This window comes from Chinchilla lanigera, unplaced genomic scaffold (assembly GCF_000276665.1).
Source record: "Chinchilla lanigera isolate Chin_1 unplaced genomic scaffold, ChiLan1.0 scaffold00141, whole genome shotgun sequence".
NCBI classification, from domain to species: Eukaryota; Metazoa; Chordata; class Mammalia; order Rodentia; family Chinchillidae; genus Chinchilla; species Chinchilla lanigera.
This window is the reverse complement of record NW_004955542.1, coordinates 1,313,123-1,335,012: the sequence shown is the minus strand read 5'-3', so window position 1 is coordinate 1,335,012 and position 21,890 is coordinate 1,313,123. Positions and strand designations below refer to the sequence as shown.

The following is a 21,890-nucleotide window of genomic DNA, read 5'->3' as shown; positions in this document are numbered from 1 at the left end:
GCTTCTCTGATTCCATTTCCACCCACTCCCAGCCTGGACACAGCGGTCCCAGGACAAGACTCACTGCTCAGGGCACAAGCTCCTTATAATCAGCCCTACTGGCCCTGGCAGAAGCCTCTTAAACCCTCCCATCTTGAAAAGCAAACCCCAGTCCCGTTCCCTCCCTAGCGCACCCATCATTCACTCACTACCTTTGATGCTTGCTTCCATGTTCAGCTTTTATCTCCCTACTAAGATAAAAGCCACCCCCACGTTCCTGGAATGGGCCCAGCACATACTAGGTACTCGTTAATATTTAATGAATAAACTAATATAGCATAAGAGAAAACAAACCATTTAACAAGCAAATTCATTTAACAAGCAAAAGTCTATTTAGTATTTTTAAAGTGCATAGTCAGAAAATTGGGTGAAGTACACTTCAAAAAGAAACTGAAGTGGCCTGAACGCCAGCATCACACCCAAGCGACTGCACAGGCCCTTGCCTTGAGTCAGGGCCTGCCTGGTACAGAGCTCCAACAGGTAGGACACAGACCACAAATCTCCTTAGGGGCAACACTAAGCAGTGGAAGAAAAAGAGTCACTCAGAAAATGTAGGAAACCCCACAGGGCGCCTGCATGGCTGTTCAGCAAAGAGGATGGAACGTGAGGGAAGGCAGAAGCTCCACTGCCACTGAACCCCCGGGGCCGGCTCTGTGTGCACATGCTCCTGGGGGGCTCTGATGTCACTCATGGTCACCAAGCGGACACAAAGCTGTCATAACCAGCCATCTCCGTCTCTCCACACACAGGCACTGCTACTGGCTTCTACCCGTGAACTGACAGCACCACAGCACGGTGGGTATGGCCAGGAACTGGCAGGTGTCTGGTTGTCAGGTGTCCTGGGGTCAGCCCCAGTGCAACACACACTGCTGTTTCCCACAGGACTGGTACAGCCCCTGCTGGACTCGGACCTCGTGTGCACACATACAACCTATGTTCCTGCCCTCTGTCCACCTCTCTTCACTTCCAACTTTGTTTCTAGGTGCTTACTGCCCTTCTCCCAGGCTCTGAGCGTGGCCTGCCCAAAAGTACAGTTCTTGTCCACAGCTTCCTACATGGGCCCATGAGACCTGTATATTCTGCCTCTCCTCACCTCTGCCACCTTTCCAAGTTCCAACTCCTGCTTGTGGCCTTGGGGTGCATCCCAGTTGAGCTCTCAGCCCTCTGGAACAATTCCACTGTATCTCTGTATGCCCCGCACTACCCCTTCACACGTGTGATTCTACTTCCTCCCAGTCCTTTACATGTCCTCTCTTTCCTCTATTATTTTGACACATTTCATTAATATGCTTAACAAGCCCCACACAAATGCTATTCAACCTATACAACTCACTACAGTACAAGCAATAAAACAGTTTTCATCATTTACAGTCTGAAGCAACAATAATGTGGATTCTGCAGACCATACGATCTTACTGGAAAGAGAGAACAAGCCTCATCGAGAACCCTTACCAAACAGCTCTACTTACAGCAATGTGAAGTGGCTGAATTCTACAGCAGCATCGAGCTCAAACACATGACAGCCAGCTGAGCCCCAACACTCACCTGTGCTCAGCAGGTGCTCCAGGGCATCTGCGTACTGCACGAGGCGATTGCAGTACAGCCAGGACTGCAGGCGGTAGCTGTTGCCATCATTGCTTTGTGGGTTATCATAAAACTTCTGCAAACTACAACTGCCAGTGAGGTCCTCATCCAGGGGCTTTCCGTCTCCCGAAATGCTGGCTATATAATGGATCCCTGCTTCAGGAAAGTGCTTCAGGCCTGAGGAAAGAGTACTTAGATGAAGCACAAGTGGAGCATGCCCTCCCACCGTGGGCAGCCGGCTGAATGGAAAAGTCCCCCTCACTCCCATGCTTCACTGATGACAGCATGCCTGCATGCTGAAGGACCTGGTCAAACGCCACAGGAAGGCACAGTGGACAAACACCCACAGAAGGACTTGGGAGGGGAATCTATTGGCCAGCAGCTGTGTGACATCGCCTTGTCCCACCAGTCTGCTGGGTGCTCAAATGACTGAAAACAAAGCTCAGACTGTGTCAGGGTCATTCATGAAGACCACCTACTACGCCCCATGGAAATGCCCTGCCTGCAATACCCAGGTCAAATCCAATTCTGACTGACATCTGGCATGCATCCCTCCTCCCCCAAATTTGAAATACTAAAAACAACTTTTCCAATAAACATTTCAGAAATTTAAACAGTACTAATAAACAATTTAAAAAATGTAAACTACCTACCTCAGGCCCAATTCCACCTAGTTGACACTTAAGTAAAATCAAAATGAGATAAACAACCATAAAAAGGTACCATTCCGCATGACATAAATTCATACCTAGACTCTCTGCTATTGTTTTTGCGAGCTTGCCCTTCCCAGAACATAAGTTGCCGTCTACAGTTATCACTTTGCTTTCTTTTGTCAGTTTTTTGGATGCCTTGTCACCAAGGAAGTTCGCCAAAGCCCCATACCGCAGCTTGCACTGTACGCCGGTATGAATTCGTCCCTAAAAGACACAACAACAACACATGACCATTCTGGTTACTGTAGGCATTAGGAAATATTACCTAAAAATTTCTAGAAACCTTCAGTGAACGCAATCATTATATGCTGCAGACACATACTAGTAAACATGAAAATTAAAACAAAAAACCTAAGGACAGGCATGTATAGCTTACTTAAAAAGTATGAAGTATGCCAATAGCTACATAAAAATGTTTAACATGGCTTAAGAAAGCAAACAGAGACTATTAACAAGCAAATATTTATCAAACTGAGAAATGTTTTTTTAAAAAGATGCTATAAAGTGCTAGGAAAAGACCACGCATGTCCTTATGGGCTGGTGTTGGTGATGACACCTAGAGGTACAGGGCCTGGATCAACAGCCAATCTGAAGGGAATCTGTGTAAAGATCCACCAGTAGTTACTCAATAAAGCGTGGTTTATAATATCAACCTTGTAAATAAAAAGCCTCAATGTCCAACACCAGAAGACTAATTTAAAAAATCGACTCCTTATTATGGAATACTAAGCACTCACAAATACAAAACATTTTACTACAGAGAAAATAATACAGAATAATATAACGAAATTCTTTTCACTCTTGGTTTACTTGATTACTAGCAGAAGGGTGAGAAATGAACAGGTTGCAAAGAAGAAAGAAAAGCAACAACCACCTCTAAAAATGGGCTGAAGATCTAAACAGATCTCACAAAAGATGATGTGCAGATGGCAAATAAAAATAGGAAGAGATGTTCAGCATTGTTTGTCATTTGGAAATCACAGAGAAAACAGCAAAGGGACACCTCTACACACTTGTTAGAACGGCTACAGATCCAAATAACAGCACCACCACATACTGGCTGGAATACAGACGACAGGGATGCTCCCAAACCACTGAGAGGAAAGTAAATGGTAGTCACTTTGGAAGAGGTCTGACAGTTTCTTACAGAACTACAGTCTCACCACATGATCCAGTAATCATATCCATCATGTGCATTTCCACAGGAAAGTCTGCACCCACACCATTATGGCAGCTTTATTATTCACCACTACTCCAAACTGATAGCAACCACTTGCCCTGCAATAACTGTATGGTTAAACGATGGTGTATCCATACAACGGAGGATTACTCAGAGACAAAAAAGAAATGACAATAAGCTACAAAGAGAGGAGTGAATCTCAAAAGGAAATTTCTAGGTGAAACAGTCTCAAGGACAACATACTGTGTAAATCCAAACACGTAACATTCCAGAAAAGACAAAATGACAGAAATGGTAGAGATCAGTGGCTGTCTGGGATTTGCAGAATAAAGTAAAGGTTTCAGCGCTAGATTTTTTAGAGCCGTGCAACTACTTGGTAAGGTACTGTAAATGAGGTGACACACTATTACACCTGTAAAATTCACCGGACGTCAAGAAGAATGAATTCAGTGTGCGCAAATGTATAAAAGCCTTTCAGATCAAAAGATCCCAGGATGCAATGCACGATGTGACAAAACAACTATGTTACAAATATAGGAAACAACATCACTGAAGAAGACAGGGGAAAGTGATCTTTAATAAACTACCTAAGTCTTCCCTAAAGTTTCAATCCTCGATCCCATTCTTATGCTGTCCAGAATCACAGATCACTGATCTTCCATGGCACATTCCCAATTCTCAAATCGAAGGTCTACACCTGTTTCATCTTGTTAGTATTTCTCTGGGTCTAATGAACCGCTCCAGGCGGGTCTACGCAGTGCCTACTTAGTTAGCTCTCTTCTGGGGCTGTTACTTTCACTTAAATCCCAGGACACAGGTACTAAAGAGATACAGTTCCCTCTTTTGCAATTCGGATTATGTCCTAAAATACTCGAGAGACTTTTAAGTAAGACTATTATCTTATGTTCAAGACCAAAATCTTTAGCGTGGAGGCCAAGGCCCTTTACAATCCTGACACGACGTAGTTATAGCCGCTCACTCGCCACTGTCATAAATCGGTCTCCTAAATGTTTGCACCCCTGCTTCCCGCGCCCCTCTCCCGCTCGAATGTCATCTCGCTGTCTCTACCACAGGAATATAATATAACATATTGTATAATCCCCCCAAATCTAACTCCAGTGTCTCTTCTGTTACTGCAAACATCACATCACCCCAGAATGACAGGGTCTGAACCTTCTCAAAGACGCTTGAGAAGGCGGCTAATGAATTACCGAATGAATGCGCGCTCGGGACACCAGCCTGTCCCGGGCTCCTACTAACCCAGCAATGGCCCTAAACTCAGTATCTACAAGCTACTGTAGTCTCCCAATTTGCCGCCAGGCGAGCGACCCGCTCGGTGCTGCAGCGCTCTGCCTGGCGCAGTCGCGGACGCCTGCGTTCTGACCCGACCGAGAGGCGGACAATCCCGGGAGCGGTATGGTCCCTGCCGTGACCCTGGGAGCCGCCTGGGCCCGAGACCCGACCTCAGCTAGGGGCCCCGCCAAAGCGAGGACAGGCCCGGCGCCCGCCTGCGGCCTGCCCCCGCCGCCCGCTGTCTCCTCACCACGCGCAGGCCACCAGCCACGAGGCCGCTCGCAGCCGCGCACGCCGGTGCCAGGGTCAGGAGCCTCAAGGCCATGGCTACACCACCCGCTCAGGCTCAAGGACCCGACGGGACGCGCTCGCGGCGGGGTCCTCTCCTACGACCGGCGCGGCTCCGTGACGTCACATCCGGGGTGCCCGCGGCGCCTGTCTGAACCTTCGATGATGGGGGGGCCGGGCGTGGAGGGGCGGGGCAGGCGGAAGAGGCCGTAAGAGCTTGCGGGGGTCCAGTCGGTTCCGCCCCGCAATCCTCCCGCCCCCCCCCCCCCCCCGGGTTTCTTGCCTCCAAGGCCTCCTGTTTGGAAGGAGTTCCACAAATGTCCGTAGTCCTCGGGACTTTTCTTCCATTTAACGGGCTTTGAGTTTCAGAGTCTCAGAATGATCACAGAGCTGTAGAACAGCGGGGATGCCGTTGTGACAACTAAGATTGATTCCATGTGTTTCTCTAACTGAAGAATTACGGCTTGTTAAAAATACAGATTCCTACGGCCGCGTGGTAGAGCACTTGCTTAGCACCTGCAAGGCCTTGCGTCACCTCCCTAGCACTGGAGAAGAAATACAGATTCCCACATTCAGCAGCTTCTTTAGATTCTGGATGGCCCCTAGAAACTTTCAGCTAATTGTCATGCAGGTGGGCACAATGGGAGAAATACTGTCCCTGCGCCTACACCTTGAGGGCCCGGAGCCTCCGCTCATCCTTTCTAGCTATTATGGTTTGTATCTAGATACCTCTAAAGCCTCAGGCACTCGTAGGGGGTCTTTGGAAGGTGAAAGGATGATAGCGTGCTGCGTCTGACTTGCTGTTGGGAGGCTGGAAGAAGTAGGTCACTGTAGGCATGACCCAGCAGGCTGCATCCCCCTTCCCAGCTCCTCTCCTTTCTCTCTGCTTCCTGTGTACCCTGAGGTGAGCAGCTTGACCTCTGCCTTGGCCAAGGCATCCTTCCTCAGAGCCTCTGGACTGTAATGTGAGGCAGAATAAAGCTCACCGTACTTAAACTGTGGGTGTACATAAATGTCACCGCAGTTTTATTTACAATTAATTATTTATAATAAGCAAAAACTGGAGTCAGGTCAGATGGCCCTCCAAGGCTGAATGGTTAAACAAGCTGAGCAGCACATATAGGAGGTCAACTACTTGGGAATAAAAAAGAACAAGAAATTCATACACACAGCAACTTGAAAAAAGTACCGTGTGTGAAGATAGCTATCCTAAGTGGTATGATTCCAGTTATACATTTCGCAGTGACCATGTCACTGGAGTTTTCAGACCTTGGCTCTGGAAGCCCAAGCAGAGGAGGCTGTTCACCCCCATAATACTGATCATAGAGACAGCAGGAGTACAGGGCAGGAAGGGAGCTTTAGTCAGGGTGGCCGTGCTGGGATGCACAGATAAAGTGGTTCAGGATCTGTCTCTGAAGGTGTGGCAGAAGCTTAGAGGTTTTGTAGAAAAGAGGGACAAAGGTAAAGATTGGGGTGTGCATAGCTGGGTGGTTTGTGTAGTCAGCTGGGTAGGTAATTCTGGCTAAGTCCCGATCCAATTGGACCCTGGAGCACCATCATCCTGGAGGGGCCAATCACTTCCCATCATGAGATGTTGACTCCTGTTTTGGAGGGGGGAGAGCCTCAGTTCCCATCATGCAGTTGTTGTTCCTGGTTGGGGGAGGTGTGACCTCAGTGTGGGTGGTCTCTGAGGCTCTGCTTTTCCCAGAATGGGGGGGGTGGTGGCTGCAGAAGTAAGACAATGAGACTGTCGACATTGCTCCAGGGCATCTGGAACTGGATGTAACAGCTGGCATTTGGATGTCCTTGTGAATCCTGTAAACTACTTTAGCTATGCTCATCTTCGTGTCCTCAGTCTAGGAAGAGAATGAGATAGGCCAGGTAAATTTGGGGCTGTGAAACCTTATGTTACAGACATGCCTTAAGTGACTAGCATGCGTGTGTGTGAAGCTGATGTATATTATACATATGGAAAGGAAGTAGTAAAACTGTCTTTACTTGTTTATGACATGATTGTTTATATAGAAAACCCAATGGGATCTACAAAAAAGCTCCTAGAAATAATAAATGAGTTATGAAAGATTGCAAGATACAAGATAAACACACAAAATGACACAACATTCTATATACTAACAAGAGACAAATGCACCATCAACAATTCCTCCATTAAATATAACACAGCAAAACATGCACAAAATCTGTATGCTGAGAAGTAAGAAACTCTGATGAAGAAAATAGAAGACTTCAAGAATTGGAGATATTTACTGCATTCCTGAATCAGAAGAAAACAGGCAATGCCAATTCTTCTCAAACTGATCTATAGGTTTAATGGAATTCCTGTAAAAATCTCAGGAAGACTTTTTGTATACACAAGTAAGTTTATTATAAAGTGTATGTGGAAATGTAAAGGTGCTAGATTAGCCATAATAATTTTAAAAAAGAAGAATTCTTCCAGTGTTGAGGTTTATCTCATAATGATGTTAATCAAGAACTTGTGATAGTGATAAAGGTTGTAGTGCTGACAGACACATAGGTTAATGAGAAAGAACACGGGAGCCAGAAATGAACCCACACAAATATTTTCAATGCATATCTGATAGCCCTGCAAATACAGTTTTACAAAAGACAATGTTGGAGCAATTGGACGGCCATGATGAAAATGAATCTTGATACAAACTTCACACCTCAGAACTTCACTCAAAATGGATTTTGGACTTAAGTTTAAAAACTATAAAACTTTTAGGAAAAAACAGGGTAAAGATTTTGGATTAGGGAAAGAATTGTTAGACAACACCAAAAACATAATTCATAAGAGGAAAAATTGGTAAATGGAACCTCATGAAAATCAAAACCTCTTACTCTATAACAGATCCTCTCAGAGGATAAAAAGACATGCGACAGACATGTAGGAGATGTCTGCAGGCCACAGACCTGAAAAAGGACTCTTATCTGGAATACAAAGGGTACATGAAGAACCACACAATCTATTTCAAAGATGGGTAAAAGATATGAACAGAAATTTCACTGAAGAGAACATATACATGGCAAATAAGTACATGAAACCATGGTCGATCTCATTAGCCACTAGAAAAATGTTAGTTAAATCCACAATGAACTATTACTATATCCTAACAGAAGTGCTAAAATGAAACAACATAACGGTAGCATCAAATTCTGGAAAGGATACAGAAATGCCCTTTTACTTGTATATGTCTGGTGAGTATGTAAACGATATAACTACTCAAGTACAGACTTTGCTAGTTCCTTTAAAAACTAAAAATTGGTTTACCATGTAATCTTGCAGTTGTACCATTGGGCACTTATCCCAGAGAAATAAGAATGTAGGCTCACTGAGAAGCACGTACATCAGTGTTCTCAATATCTTCGTTCACACCAGCTGAAAACTGGAACCACCTACTTACTCAACAGATGAGTGGATCAGCACACCAAGCCACAGACACACTACGGATTACTACTCAGCAGTAAAGAAGAGCAGACTCTTGACACAGGTAACACCTCAGATGGATTTGGAGAGAATTATGTGGAGTGGGAAAATAAGTCAGTCTCAAAAGGTTAATACAACATGTTTTTGTGTATTTAATATCCTTGAAATAGCAATATTATAGAGAATGGAGAACAAGTTAGTGGCTGCTAGAGGCTAGAAAAGAGAGAATGTAACTACACAGCAATAACATGAGGGTGCCTGGTGATGGAAGTGCTCTCATCTTGATTATGACAGTAGACACAAAGCTTCCTCCACATGTGATATATTGCTTAGAGCTATGCACACACTGACACGCACACAAAAGACACCATTAAGAGAATGAAAAGCAAGCCTACCTATGGAACAAGGGTTTTGCATAGGTAAAGCCAGCAGAGGGCTTGAATCCAGAGTAAGAAACCCTACATGTGAAGAGAGTCTGTGTGAAAAGAAGACGTAAACAGGCACTTCAGAATGGGGACATAGAAGGGACAACAGGCCACCAAATGTGAAAAAGGTGCTCAGCATCACTTGTTACTGGGGGAAACCAAATTAAAGTCGGGAGATACCACCACAACCCTGGACCAGTGGCTAAACTGAACCATATTTACAATACTCAGTGTTGATAATGTTGTGGAACTACTGGATTCTCCTGCACTGGTGAAGTGGTACATTGCTTAGGATAACAGTTTTGCAGCTTCTACTGACCCTCACTGTACACCTACCTCACATTGTAGCAAGTATAGACATAGTCTATACACTTATGTCTAGCCAAGGTAGTTTTGTGTAGCTTCCAAAGCTGTACACACACCAATCAAAAGACACTATCTATACCACTGCCAGCAGCATTATCCACAATAGACAGTGTCTGTAATACTGTCTATCAGTAATGAAGTATGTAATAGATGTTCATATATATGCACATTATGCAGCAGGGAGAAAGCATGAATTATTGCTACATGCAGAAACAGCAAGGATTCACGTACACATCATGTTGAACCAATGAAGCTGAGCATAAAGTGTAAATTCTTCATGATTACATTCACAAAGCCCTCAAGACGGCCCCTCAAGACTATGATCTGGTAAGGCAACCACATCTTGGTAAGGAGAGTGTTTCTCTGGAGCTGACCAGGAGAAGGAGGAGAGAAGCCCTCAATTCCCGATCCATCTGGGAGCTGGTTCCGTGAGTGTGGTCCTTTCCTGAAAACATCCTGATGAAGGGTTTTGTTGTGGATAGTTCTGTAGGCATGTCAAATCTCATTTAAATTTAAAGAGCATCAGTGTCTATAGCTGATGTTGTATCAGCACAAATTAGGTTCTAGGATGCTTAACTTTCCTACCGCAGAGCTCGACCCAAGCCCAAAGCCTTTCTCAAGGCATCCTTAAATTCTTTATTCCTCAGGCAGTAGATCAAAGGGTTTATTATGGGTGTGAGGACAGTGTACACAGCAGAAATGAGCTTGTTGGAGCTCCGAGTATCGATGGCCTGGGGCCGGACGTACATGAAGATCATGGCCATGTAGAACATGGTGACAACAGTGAGGTGGGAGGCGCAGGTGGAGAAGGCTCTCCAGCGGCCCGTGGCCGAGGGGATGTGAAGCACGGCCAGGCTGATGTGTCCATAGGACAGAATGGTGGCCAGCAGCGGGAACACCAGGATGAGGAAGGCCAGGATGAAGTCCACCAGCTCTGCAGTGGAGAAGTCTGTGCAGGCCAGCTTGAGGATGGGGGAAATGTCACAGAAGAAGTGGTTCAAGACGTTGGAGCCACAGAACGTGGCGCTGGAGATGAAGTAGACCTTGATCACAGAGATGGTGAAGCCGCTGGCAAAGGAGAAGACCACGAGCTGCACGCACAGCCCCGTGGTCATGATGACCTGGTAGCGCAGTGGGTGGCAGATGGCCACGTAGCGGTCATAGGCCATGGAGGCCAGGAGCACACACTCAGTGCACACCAGGGAGCTGAAGAAGTATAGCTGAGTCATGCACCCCACGAAAGAGATGCTCTTGTGCTGCAGGAGGAAGCCACCCAGCATCTTAGGGATGATATCAGACACGTACCAGATCTCTAGAAAAGATAGCGTGCCCAGAAAGTAGTACATGGGCCTGTGCAGGGAGGCGCTGCTCCAGACAGTGAGGATGATGGCCATGTTCTCCACCAGGACAAATAGGTAGGTGAGCAGGAAGAGGAGGAAGAGCGCATACTGCAGCCTGGGGGCTGTGGGGAAGCCCAGCAGGATGAACGTGCTGACCTTGGTGACATTCTCCCCCCTCATCCTTCTGCACCTGCAAAAGATCAGGGAGCAAAGGTGACGGCTGAAGGGCAGCAGAGAGTGAGGATGCAGAGTGAGACCTGCAGGTGAGCTTTAGGCAGCGATGGGCCCACAGGCTCCTGGGAGCAGTAGGGGAGAGTAACAGTTCTCTCACCCACCAGGTCTTAAAGTAGGAAGGCTCTGCATGTGTGGTTTGGATGTAACAACGAAGCAGCAACAGGAAGAGAAGGTCTGCTGAGGGAGGAGTGTCCAGGACATCACAGAGAGGCTGTCTGCATGGTCAGCGGGGGCAGCAGGTGGGGCCAGGATCAGTTTCTTTGCCCTTTGGTGGGGTATGGGCTTTATTTTCCAAGCAAGGCATGCCATGGGTTCCCGGCGGCCACCACATCCACTTCCCCTACCAATTCAACCATTAGAATCACAGCAATGCTCATTTAATTTCATTTTTCTCCTTGAAACTTAAAATGCAAGGCTGGCATTTGATGTCTGCTGTGGTGTCGGCTCATGGGAGGATCTCCGTGAAGAAGGCAAGCCAGTATAAATGGGGACTATGCACCCCACTTCCTGGGGTAGGGGGTGAGCTCCGAGGGCCTAAGAAGCTGCTGCGAAAGGGTGCTCTGGTCTGTGTGATCAGCTGCTGCCTCTGCCCCCACATGTGCATGCACACACATGCACACACACGCTCACAACTCAAGGTGACGTCACTGCCTTTTCTGCCTAAAGAGAGCGGAGAGTGGCAGCTGGGAAGCCAGCTCAAATCAAGCATGGGGAAGCTGAGGCCCGAGAAGGCCTGGGCAGGAGCTGGAGAAGTGCTATAGGGAGAGCTGATGTCACATCAGGTAAAGAGCATGCCCCTTGAGGGCCACAGCTGCAGTTGTGCAGGGACACCCACGGAAGGCAGGGCTGCCCATGCAGATTCAGAGAAGGAAGCCTTGGGATGGGCTTGTCCAGAAACACTGTATCAGGTGAGGACAGGTCAGGCTGGAGCTGCAGCGCCAGTGGGGCCAGGCACAGCTGGGGGCCTGGGCCGCTAGAGCGGACCTTTCCCTACCTGACTGCTGGTCTTGGCCTTCCAGGTGGCAGGTGGGTGGGCAAGGACCAGCACAACCCCGCCAGGGTCCTGGTACTGAAGCAGAAGTGAGAACAAGCACAAGACTAATTGGGGGGCTTGAGCGTCCTGACTAACACTTCAGTGACTTTACACACTACCTGTGGAACAGGCAGGCAGACAGACCAACAAGAAGAAATAATAGACAGAGGACGGGGTCCAGGCAACGCTGGTGGAGGAACACGGGGTGCTCCAGGGCTGGTGGAGTCCAGGGCTCTGGTGCAGGAACATGCATGTCCAAGGCCACTGGGAGTGGAATCTGAGATCCAAGGGGCACAGAGGGAGGCCACCTGAGTGCCTGCCACAGGCCAGCAAGGTTCTTGCAGATGAGGGCAGAGTTCCGCACAGGGCAGAACCTCAAACTACACAGCCAGAGAAGAGCAGAGACCGCTCTTGGGAGACCAAGCTAGCTGGGGCAAAGGGACCAGGGTGCTCCTGGAGCATCTTTTCAACAGGTGTGGCAGCTGGGAGCAGAGCTGACATCTACTACCAGCTCGCAGGTGGGGTGGGGGCGCCAAGGCTAAGACTTCAGAGGGATCAGTGCCCAGGGCCTGTCAGGCAGCTGCGGGCCATTTCCGCAGGCAGCAGAGGAAGCCAAGCATGCCGGCGTCCTGCAAACACCCAGGACCCACTCTGACTGCGGTGGAGAGGCAGCCTGCCAGGGCTTGGCATGGGGCCCCTCACACAGCGCTGTGTTGGATGCACCCAGGCTGTGGCTTAAAGTCCACTCTAGGGGCCTGGGGGCTCTGGGGCCCCTTGCAGGGCCAGTGGCGCCCGGTTGTTGGCTGGGTTTGCCTGGGGCTCTGGGTGTCACGCTCCCTTCCCAGGACCATGCAGCCCCATAAACTGGGCTATTTAGACAGCAGTAACTGACCATTTGAGTTGGCTACTTCGTACTGACCCGTTAAATGAAAAAGTGCATTTATTTACAAATTCAGAACCTTTTAGGTCCTATTCTCTCCATCAACTGCACTTAAGGCAATGGCTGTGTGCCCTTCCAAATAATCTCTTTATTTTGGAATAATTTCAGACTTACAGAGAAGCAGCGAGTATGGAGAGCTCTCGGGGACCCTTTGTCCAGCCCCGCTGAGGCTAACCCCACGTAACCAGGGCAGTCTGCCAAAAGCAGGGGTGGGCAGCGGCTCTGTGCTCTGAGCTACTCGGGTGACCTCACCTCCTGTCCTCATTGCCGTCCCTGCCCCAGTGTCCGATGCTGCTGAGGACAGTGGTCTTCCTACGGGGTTGCACACCCCTGGGTCCTAGACAGAGACCAAAAGGCCAGACGGGTTGTAATGGGAATGCCCAGGCTCCTCTCCTCATTGACCCGGTTTGCACAGATGAAACATCTTTGTCTCCCCTGGAATTCAAACTCAGGCCCTAAGCAGCCCCAGAGGGTTGCTGGTGGGGTCTGTGGGAGGGCCCGCATCCCTCTCCTGGGTCTCCAGCCCAGCATCAGCCTGCAGCTGTTTGCGCTGATGCCTGCTTCCTACCTGGGTGAACCACAGGAACTGAAGCCTCACTATGACAGGAGCTCAGTGCAGAGAGGGTGCTGGCTGAGGCTACACTGAGACCAGACACGAGAACACAGCACAGTCCCCATACATATGCACTAGGCACAGCACCCATGGACGCGTATTCAAGACAATTCCAGAAGCACACTCAGCACAGCTCCCAGACATACCCATTCAGTACAGTAAGCACACTCAGCACAGTACCCATAATTAAGTACTCAGCACAGTACCCATTCACGCATTCTTTCATTTATGGAGATGCATCTCAGCACAGTACTTACAAATGTGAGGGCCATTTAGAGCGCACCCCAACCCATCATATTGGGGGCTGACAGTGAGACCAACAGGTGAATCCCTTCCCCACACCAGCTGTGGAAAGCGTGTTAGTGGGTGTCAAACAGCTCCACACATACAGCTCTGCATGGTGCCAAGTAGACACAGACTCTAAAATCACGGCAAAATGAACCCATCACTGGTGCATGGAAGGAGTGGGCCCCTACCTGGGTGCAGCTGGGAGCCTCCCTTCTGAGGGCTGCTGCAGGCCGCAGGAGGGAGGAACAGCCCTCACTGGTGTCCAGCAACTCCCAGGCAGGCCACAGTGACCAGGTGAGGCTGAACAGGCTCTTGAGAAGTGGGCTCCCCCAGGTGCTGGGGAGGAAGGGAGGAAAAGTTGTGGCTTTTTCCGCTGGAGCAAAGGGACTCATGGGCCCAATTACCCCTCTGCTACTAAGGAAGCTGCCCATGCTGCCAATTAGCTGGCCTGTGCCTCTAGGGCCGCTGCCCCCTGGCAGAAGTACCCAGCAGCCAGCAGAGCTGATGCGTGTGTCCTGCTTGGTGCTTCACGGCCACTCTACAGTGACTTCCACGTGCCCCATGGGAAGACCCTCTGTTCCTGGGTCACCCTTCGGCCCTGAACTCAGCCGGGGTCACTGAAGCCAGTGCTGAGAACCAGGCCAGTACCTGGAGGAAACTGGGCCTCCTTGCAGAGTGGGCTGGAGGTGGGGGTCAAGGTCAGAGCACCTGGGGCCGTTCTGAGCCCCGGAGGGCAAGCTTGGCCCTGCTCAGACCTTCCCAGCCTGGCATTCAGAGGGAAGGACTTGCCGGACCACAAGGCCGGCCACCATCTGCCAAAGTTTCCACTTAGTGACCTCAATCCCTTGTTCTCTCCAATCTAATTCCATCCAGGAGCCCAATAATTTCTTGAAAATTCTGTTCTCATCTGTATGTAGTTAACCAGTTGTTATGTCCTCTCACCAAGCAGTCCCCTGAAATCGGCCGTTTACCTTTTACACCAAATCATATGTATGGGTCACATAGCTTTGATAGGAAAACAGTTTTTAAGTCCACATTTGGGATGTGGAAGGACTGCTGAGGGATTTCCTTATCACCTGAGAGACTAAAAGCTCCTCAAAGCCTTTGTTGGTCTGCAATCAAAAGACAACAAAGATGCTTTCTTGGGCTTCAAATGCTGGTTTCTGAGTTTTTCTTTAAGGGCTTTATCACTGTGCAAGCTCACTAGAGGTGCAGGTCCAGCACCCTTACCTTGGGTAAACAGCCATAGGCAGGCTTTTAGCCAAATGAGTGGCCTTGAGATAATCAGCTACGGGGCTTACTAAATTACACAAAACCTTTCACCTTGTTTGTTTATGAATGTAACGCTGAATTCTCACCCAAGAACATGGCGACAAAAGTGGGCCCATCACATACTGTATTTTGCAATTAAACCCAGTTGCCCAGGCTTGTCCTAACTGTTTAAAAAAGATAGCAGCAAAAGCCAAATTAATAAAGGCTTCACCTGAGTTGATTTTAGAGTATGAACTTTGTTTGCAAGTTCCTTGTGCTATGGAAATTCTATTCAATTCCAACCAAATTCAGGAAATTTCAGCCACCTATACTAAAAATAAGCCAGGTACTTTATATCAGGATAATAGGAGAGATGGTTAGAGGGCATCTCAGGAATCAGCAAGACACTGACCTTCACAGGTTTGAGAGCACAAAACGAAAAGACTTTGCTTTGAGATGAGAACCCTAGGATGTCCTGCAGACAAAGAGCAACCTGGGTAATTGGTTCCCTGGAATTTGGTTTACAGTGTTTAGTCATCAGGCACTTCAAGGCTTCTGTACCCAGGATCCAAGGGGCCCTGATTACTGCTCAAGTGGCCAGTAGACCTTGGCATCATCCATGTGGTGCTGGCTTTAATGGCATGCAGACTGCAAGAGTTGTGGGGGTTAGGAGGCTTCCACCAAGATTTCATATGAAGGTATAGAAAGCCACGCAGTGTGCCCCTAAAGGGGCAGTGAATGAAGCTATGAGAGTGAAACCAAAATTACAGTGGGACCCCAGGAAATTGAAGGTGTCAGGAACATGAAATGTCTGCTGAGGAGGGCTGCAGGCAGTGAGCAGATCATCCTCTTCAGGAGGGAGGCCATGAGAACCATCCTCTTCAGGAGGCCATGAGAACCATCCTCTTCAGGAGGGAGGCCACGCAACCGAAATGCCATAGAGGTGCAACTGCTCAAGCCACCTGGGGTTCAAGTGCTGGACATAAAGCTGTAGGACCTAATAATTTGACCTGCAGGGTTTTGCTCTTGCTTTGGTCCAATTTCTTTCTATTTTCCTGTTCCTCCCTTTTGGAAGGGGGATGTTTACCCTGTGCTAGTGAATGTCAGTGGCATTTAACTTTCTTTTGATTTTTACAGGTTCTCACAGCTAAGAGTTTGCCTTGAGCTAAAAAAAAGGCTTTAGATGGACTTTTCAGCAAAGTGGGAACTGTTAAAATTTTGGCGATTCTTAGAGATGGGTTGAATGCACTTTTCATAAAGAGATGGTCGGAAGTCTTTTGGAGGCTGGGGATGGAATGTGGTAGTTCAGATCTAGAATGTCCCAGAGGCTTCATGTGATCAGCAGCTGATCTTTTGGAAGGCAACTGCATCTTGGTGGCACTTTACTCGCCAGTGGATTAATTCGCAGATGAGTTCAGGGCTCGACGTGCTGTCAGGAGAAGTCTGGTGGTGGTGGTTCACAGGGGCCGTGACCCGGGAGGGCACACCCTCCTGCCCTGCACCTCCCTTCCTTCTCTGCTTCCTGACCACCATGATGTGAGCAACTGTCCTCTGCCCCACCCCTCCCACCATGCCCTTTCTGCTTCAGAGTATCTGACTAGGGACTGTAACTGTGACCCAAAATAAAGCACTTTTCCTCTACTTTGTGGATGTTGAGTATTTTTTCTCAGTGATGAGAAATGACTAAAAGAGGAAGCTTCTTGACAGAAGCAAATGGCATCCCGGTTTTCAGAAGATCAGAGATTGAGACCTCTCTGTCATCCCAAAAGCCTTATTCTTTTTCCCCAATTCCTCCTGTCCTGATCCTTTTATTTTCCCTACAGGAAAATTCATGGGACCATATCAGTGGACAGCTTTACTTAGGAAGCTACTGTAGCTGATACCAAAATGTCAGGAAGCTCCACTGAGGTCAGTGTACCTCAAAGTTGTCAATGAGAGTCACCCTGAAAACTCAAGAAAGAGTGGAAAGCTGTTCCTGATGTGATAGGCATTGCTGATACTTTTCTAAACTCATAGAATCAACACTCTCAAAAGTCCAGTTAATACTTTAATCATTACCAAATACATAAGCCAACAAGAGGTGTATTTGGCTTGCAGGTATTGTACACTGAAGCCCTCAGGACTATGTAGGGACAGATAATTACTTGTATAACATCACCAGATTAAATCTAGCAGGATCCTTTTTCACTAAAAGTAGTTCTGCACCCTTATAGCATGCTTAGAGCTCACATAAAGTAATTTCTTAGTTGGACCTTGCATAGGACTTATGCAGAATTATGGGTGAATGAATTTAACAGATATCTTCTCAAACAGCTTGAAGCGGCCTTCTGTTCCAACCCTCAGGGGCTTGTACTGGGTCTGCAGAGAATTTTCCCATCCTGTTCTTCCTCTTCTCTATGTCAGATACAGTTATTTGGCCTGGCTCACTGCTGCATTTTTGACTAGCTTCGTCTCAAAGTCTTTGAAATAGTGTACATGACCAGAGTCCTATATGCTCAGAAACTTAAATTAAAATTAACTTTGAAATAGAAAAGATAAGATAGTTTCCAATGAGAAAAAATCCAGGAAGATTCTTGAGGGCTTACTTTTGGAAGTAGTGAGGTTATCTACAGTATGGAATTTGAAACTAACCCATAAATTGGGGGGGGGATTTTTGATTTTTTAGCCAACCAGACCTCCCAGGGACTCAGGCAGGGAGCAGCCACTCTCTGAAAGATGGGTGATGTACATGTTCAACAGAAACACTCAGTCCTGCAGCTTGAGAGCACCTTCCTGCTCATGCAGGGTCTTGTGTTTGGCACTGAACAAACTGTATGCTGTGCCTATCTCTCCTGATCAAGAGATAAATTTAAAAGGCAACTGACACCACTGCTTCTTTAGACATTGATACCAAATACATTGAGGAAATTTCTCAAGAGAAAGGAATCTAATGTGTTAACAGGAGCAACTAATAGTTCATAGCCATCCTAAGTGTGGGTGGAAAACTTGGGCTTTCCAAAGTTTTCTAATCCAAATGCTTCTCGAGGGGTCTCCAGGTCACTGTGACTTTTGCTGCCAGGCTAACAACAGAAAGGGATATGTCTTTAATTAAGATCATTTTGCAGGGAGCCATAGACCTTCATCACCATCACACTCTGAACAAAGACTCTGACCAGACAGACTCAAACACCCCGGAACTGCCTATATTGCCTGCACTTTAACATACTTGATGAGACCTGATTTGGCTGTGGGCTATTCCCCCTTTCACAGAAGGAATACACTCCAGTCTCCTGACATTTTCCTCCTGGTTGTCATGGTAATAGTACTCCTGAAGCTGTGTTCTCCAAAGTCCCAAATGTCTGCATGCAGCCACCTATCCTGTATTACATGTTTTGACTAGACCAGCAAGAATACAGCTATGAAACTGACTGTAAATTTTGACTTGTGAATTGTGCACCAAGACCAAATAAGACCATTTATGATGACCACAGTGGATGGCGTTGTGCCCAAGGTTTTGGCCAGTCTCCCAAAATTAACAGCTAACCAACTTGGGTGTAGAGGAGTGTCAAAGAAAACTAAATTTGGCTGAGGATGCTGAAATACTAAGGTCTTTATATAAAGAGTTGCAACCTAACTTAATTATGAACTGACTGAAACCCTAAGCTAGAAGTACATTTTTATTACAAATAGCTCAACCTAAGCCAATCACAGCAGCTGAGATTCAGCAATTGCAAGCAACCAGCTGATCCACTATATTTAAAGAAGGCAAACAGCAGTAATCAGCTGAGCTGTCTCTTCCGTAGCTCACTTCCGTTTGCTCCACCTCACGTCCTTGTTCTCTACTTCACTTCCATTTTCTGACCATAAATTTGTCTGTGTGGCTAAGTCCTGCTAATACTCCTTTGTCAAAGATTTTCTTTTAACAGAACTGAGCCTGCTCTTCTTTCTTCCTCATAGTGATCCTCAGGCTGGCATTCAGTTCCTGATCCCGAAAGTCAGACCAGTCCCTTAAATCACAATCCCCAAAGAAACACCACTTCTCCCTGGCCTCATTCTAACTCTTCGTGACCTGAACTGCCTGCCTTCCCATCTCACCAGGACTATGCCCCTGCCTACTGTCAAACCAGACTCAACCTGTTCAGACTCCCAGAGGGTCTCCCTTCAGCATGACCCAAGCCAAACTCAATGGCTCTCTTCGGTGGGCAGTCACTCCTTCCCACATCCCAGAATACCTCTGCCATCAATCTGCTCCCCAGCTGTAGGTCTGGCAGCACTCCTCAGCTCTTTCCTTCTCTCCCCGTACCCCAAATGCTTACTTGAACACCCTAATAGTTCTTGGCTGAGCCCTGGCCACTCCATTCCACTCCCGTGCCTATTGCTCAGTTCAGAAACCTGGACAACTCCTCCGTCACCTGGACAACTGAACATCCTCCTCCTGGTCCTCCCATCTCCCATCATGCCCTCTACCCATCTCGCACACAGCCGCCAGATGGGTTGTCTAAGGCAGGGCTCCTAACATGCCTTGCCCTTTCTGTTAACTGCTGGACAAAGTCATGCTGTCTGCCGGACCTGTGAACATGCAGGGCTGTGATCCTGTCTGCCATTCTGGCTCAGGGTCCTGCCCTCTGGCTGCCACGGGCACTCACCCCTCTGTGCACATCAGCTTCAACCATGCCAGCATCTCTGGAGTTGTCACTGTTTTGTGCAGCTTCCTGCCTTGGGGCTCTGTTACTGCTGGAGTTGCTTTTACGTGAATGATTATTTTTCCTGTTTTAATGTATAAAAGTCACTCTATCCAGGTGACCCTGCTGGGTAGGATTCTTTCTCTCCTCTTGCCCCAGCAAGAGATTTGTGCTCCTGTGCCTAATTCTTTTCTGTGTACCACCAGCTGTCATACTTAGCCTTTTTCCTTCCAGTTGGTTGTGGGGCACCAGGCACTGTGCTGGCTTCAAAGGTGCAGCATTGAACAGAAGGACATGGGGCCCTACCTGCCTGGGCATCTGCATGCATTAGACGCCAGCCAAGATCCACTTAAACAGTAAAAAAACACTTACTTTCTCAGAAACTGACCAGCTGTGGGAGAGGGAAAAGGCAGATGTTGGCATCCCTAAGAACTGCCAGGGAAGCGTGTCTTATCTATTTGAAACAGAAGTTTATGTGCTCTTACAGTTTCCAGACACATTTTGCTTTGGGCACTCTTGAAACTTTTTTTGCCACATGGATCAATATTTGTCTTGATTACTTTTCTCTCATTGCTAGGACAAAATACCTGATGCCCAAAATTAAGGAAGGAAAGGTTTATTTTGCTTACAGTTTGTGGAGGTTTCAGTCCATACTTGGCAGATTACAAGGCAGAGTGGCACATGGCAGAGAGCTATGGCTCATCGCATCCGAACACAGCAAAAGCAACAAAAGACAAAAGCCAGGAAATAGCCACAAGCAGCCTCTTGCTCTCCCTTACATATGCAAACTATCCACCCCAGGGCGGGTGCAGCTCTCACACCCATAATCAATCAAACTCTAAAAGCCTGCCCTATGACCACATGAGGCTTTGGGTGGACACACAGACACAAACCATAACAATATTCCAGCACTTAAAGGCAGTGAAATGTATCGAGGACTATAACAAACCACATGACCTGGCACATTTTGCTGTCTTCTAAATGTCCATGGTAATTTAAAAGGTGAAGAAGTTTTGTTAAACTTTATCAAGTCCTGCTTTGCTGGAATATAAAATAAAGAAAATCATGGAATCACAACACCAATCATATCTCTGATATTAACCTCCATGAGCTGAAGCAGAAAAAAAATGTGGAAGTAATTTTTGAAATAAATGCAACATTACAACAATCCAAAGAATTTCACAGGGGAAATAAAACAGTCTCACCAGAGAGGCTGCACAGTCTCAAATGGTGATCCAAGAGCAGGAGGTATGTGCACCTACTGTGGAGCTTGACCCAAGCCCAAAGCCTTTCTCAAGGCATCCTTAAATTCTTTATTCCTCAAGCAGTAGATCAAGGGGTTCAAGATGGGTGTGAGGACAGTGTACAAAACAGAAATGAGCTTGTTGGAGCTCCGAGTATCAATGGCCTGGGGCCGGACGTACATGAAAAGCAAAGCTGTGTAGAAGATGGTGACAACAGTGAGGTGGGAGGCGCAGGTGGAGAAGGCTCTCCAGCGGCCCGTGGCCGAGGGGATGTGAAGCACGGCCAGGCTGATGTGTCCATAGGACAGAATGGTGGCCAGCAGCGGGAACACCAGGATGAGGAAGGCCAGGATGAAGTCCACCAGCTCTGCAGTGGAGAAGTCTGTGCAGGCCAGCTTGAGGATGGGGGAAATGTCACAGAAGAAGTGGTTCAAGACGTTGGAGCCACAGAATGTGGCGCTGGAGATGAAGTAGACCTTGATCACAGAGATGGTGAAGCCGCTGGCAAAGGAGAAGACCACGAGCTGCACGCACAGCCCCGTGGTCATGATGACCTGGTAGCGCAGTGGGTGGCAGATGGCCACGTAGCGGTCATAGGCCATGGAGGCCAGGAGCACACACTCAGTGCACACCAGGGAGCTGAAGAAGTATAGCTGAGTCATGCACCCCACGAAAGAGATGCTCTTGTGCTGCAGGAGAAAGCCGCCCAGCATCTTGGGTATGATGTCACACACGTACCAGATCTCTAAGGTTGACATGATGCCCAGAAAGTAGTACATGGGCCTGTGCAGGGAGGCGCTGCTCCAGACAGTGAGGATGATGGCCATGTTCTCCACCAGGACAAAGAGGTAGATGAGCAGGAAGAGGAGGAAGAGCACATACTGCAGCCTGGGGGCTGTGGGGAAGCCCAGCAGGATGAACGTGCTGACCTTGGTGACATTCTCCCCCCTCAT

The 21,890-nt window shown here is 47.9% G+C and overlaps 3 protein-coding genes across 3 annotated transcripts in view; all 3 read right to left on the bottom strand.

Annotated features, from left to right (window-relative positions):
- Nucleotides 1-5,211, bottom strand: part of Ndufa10 (NADH dehydrogenase (ubiquinone) 1 alpha subcomplex, 10, 42kDa) — a 40,308-nt gene extending 35,097 nt beyond the window's left edge. The window contains exons 1-3 of the mRNA XM_005411173.2: nt 5,060-5,211; nt 2,372-2,540; nt 1,585-1,800 (exon numbers count right to left, since the gene is read on the bottom strand). Of these exons, the coding sequence (XP_005411230.1) occupies nt 1,585-1,800; nt 2,372-2,540; nt 5,060-5,134 (460 nt within the window). The 5' untranslated portion in view covers nt 5,135-5,211. The remainder of the gene's footprint in view (nt 1-1,584; nt 1,801-2,371; nt 2,541-5,059) is intronic.
- A 4,703-nt stretch (nt 5,212-9,914) lies between these two features.
- Nucleotides 9,915-11,140, bottom strand: LOC102014491 (olfactory receptor 6B2). Its single transcript, XM_005411244.1, has one exon. The coding sequence runs from the start codon at nt 10,851-10,853 to the stop codon at nt 9,915-9,917; it is 939 nt and encodes a 312-aa protein (XP_005411301.1). The 5' UTR covers nt 10,854-11,140.
- LOC102019533 (olfactory receptor 6B2-like) lies at nt 10,874-21,890 on the bottom strand. Its single transcript, XM_005411170.2, has 6 exons — nt 20,956-21,890; nt 13,970-14,117; nt 13,133-13,217; nt 12,995-13,074; nt 11,902-11,976; nt 10,874-10,969 (listed from the first exon to the last, which is right to left on the bottom strand). Exons 1-6 carry the CDS (start codon nt 21,888-21,890, stop codon nt 10,874-10,876), a joined length of 1,419 nt encoding a protein of 472 aa, XP_005411227.2.

Coding starts and splice junctions, on each gene's coding strand:
- LOC102014491 (XM_005411244.1), bottom strand. CDS start 10,853: ATGAGGGGGGAGAATGTCACCAAGGTCAGCACGTTCATCCTGCTGGGC.
- LOC102019533 (XM_005411170.2), bottom strand. CDS start 21,890: ATGAGGGGGGAGAATGTCACCAAGGTCAGCACGTTCATCCTGCTGGGC. Junction 13,218..13,969: donor AGGCTCCCAGCTGCACCCAG/GTAGGGGCCCAC, acceptor GTCTCTGTCTAG/GACCCAGGGGTGTGCAACCC. Junction 11,977..12,994: donor TCCATACTCGCTGCTTCTCT/GTAAGTCTGAAA, acceptor CTTCTGCTTCAG/TACCAGGACCCTGGCGGGGT.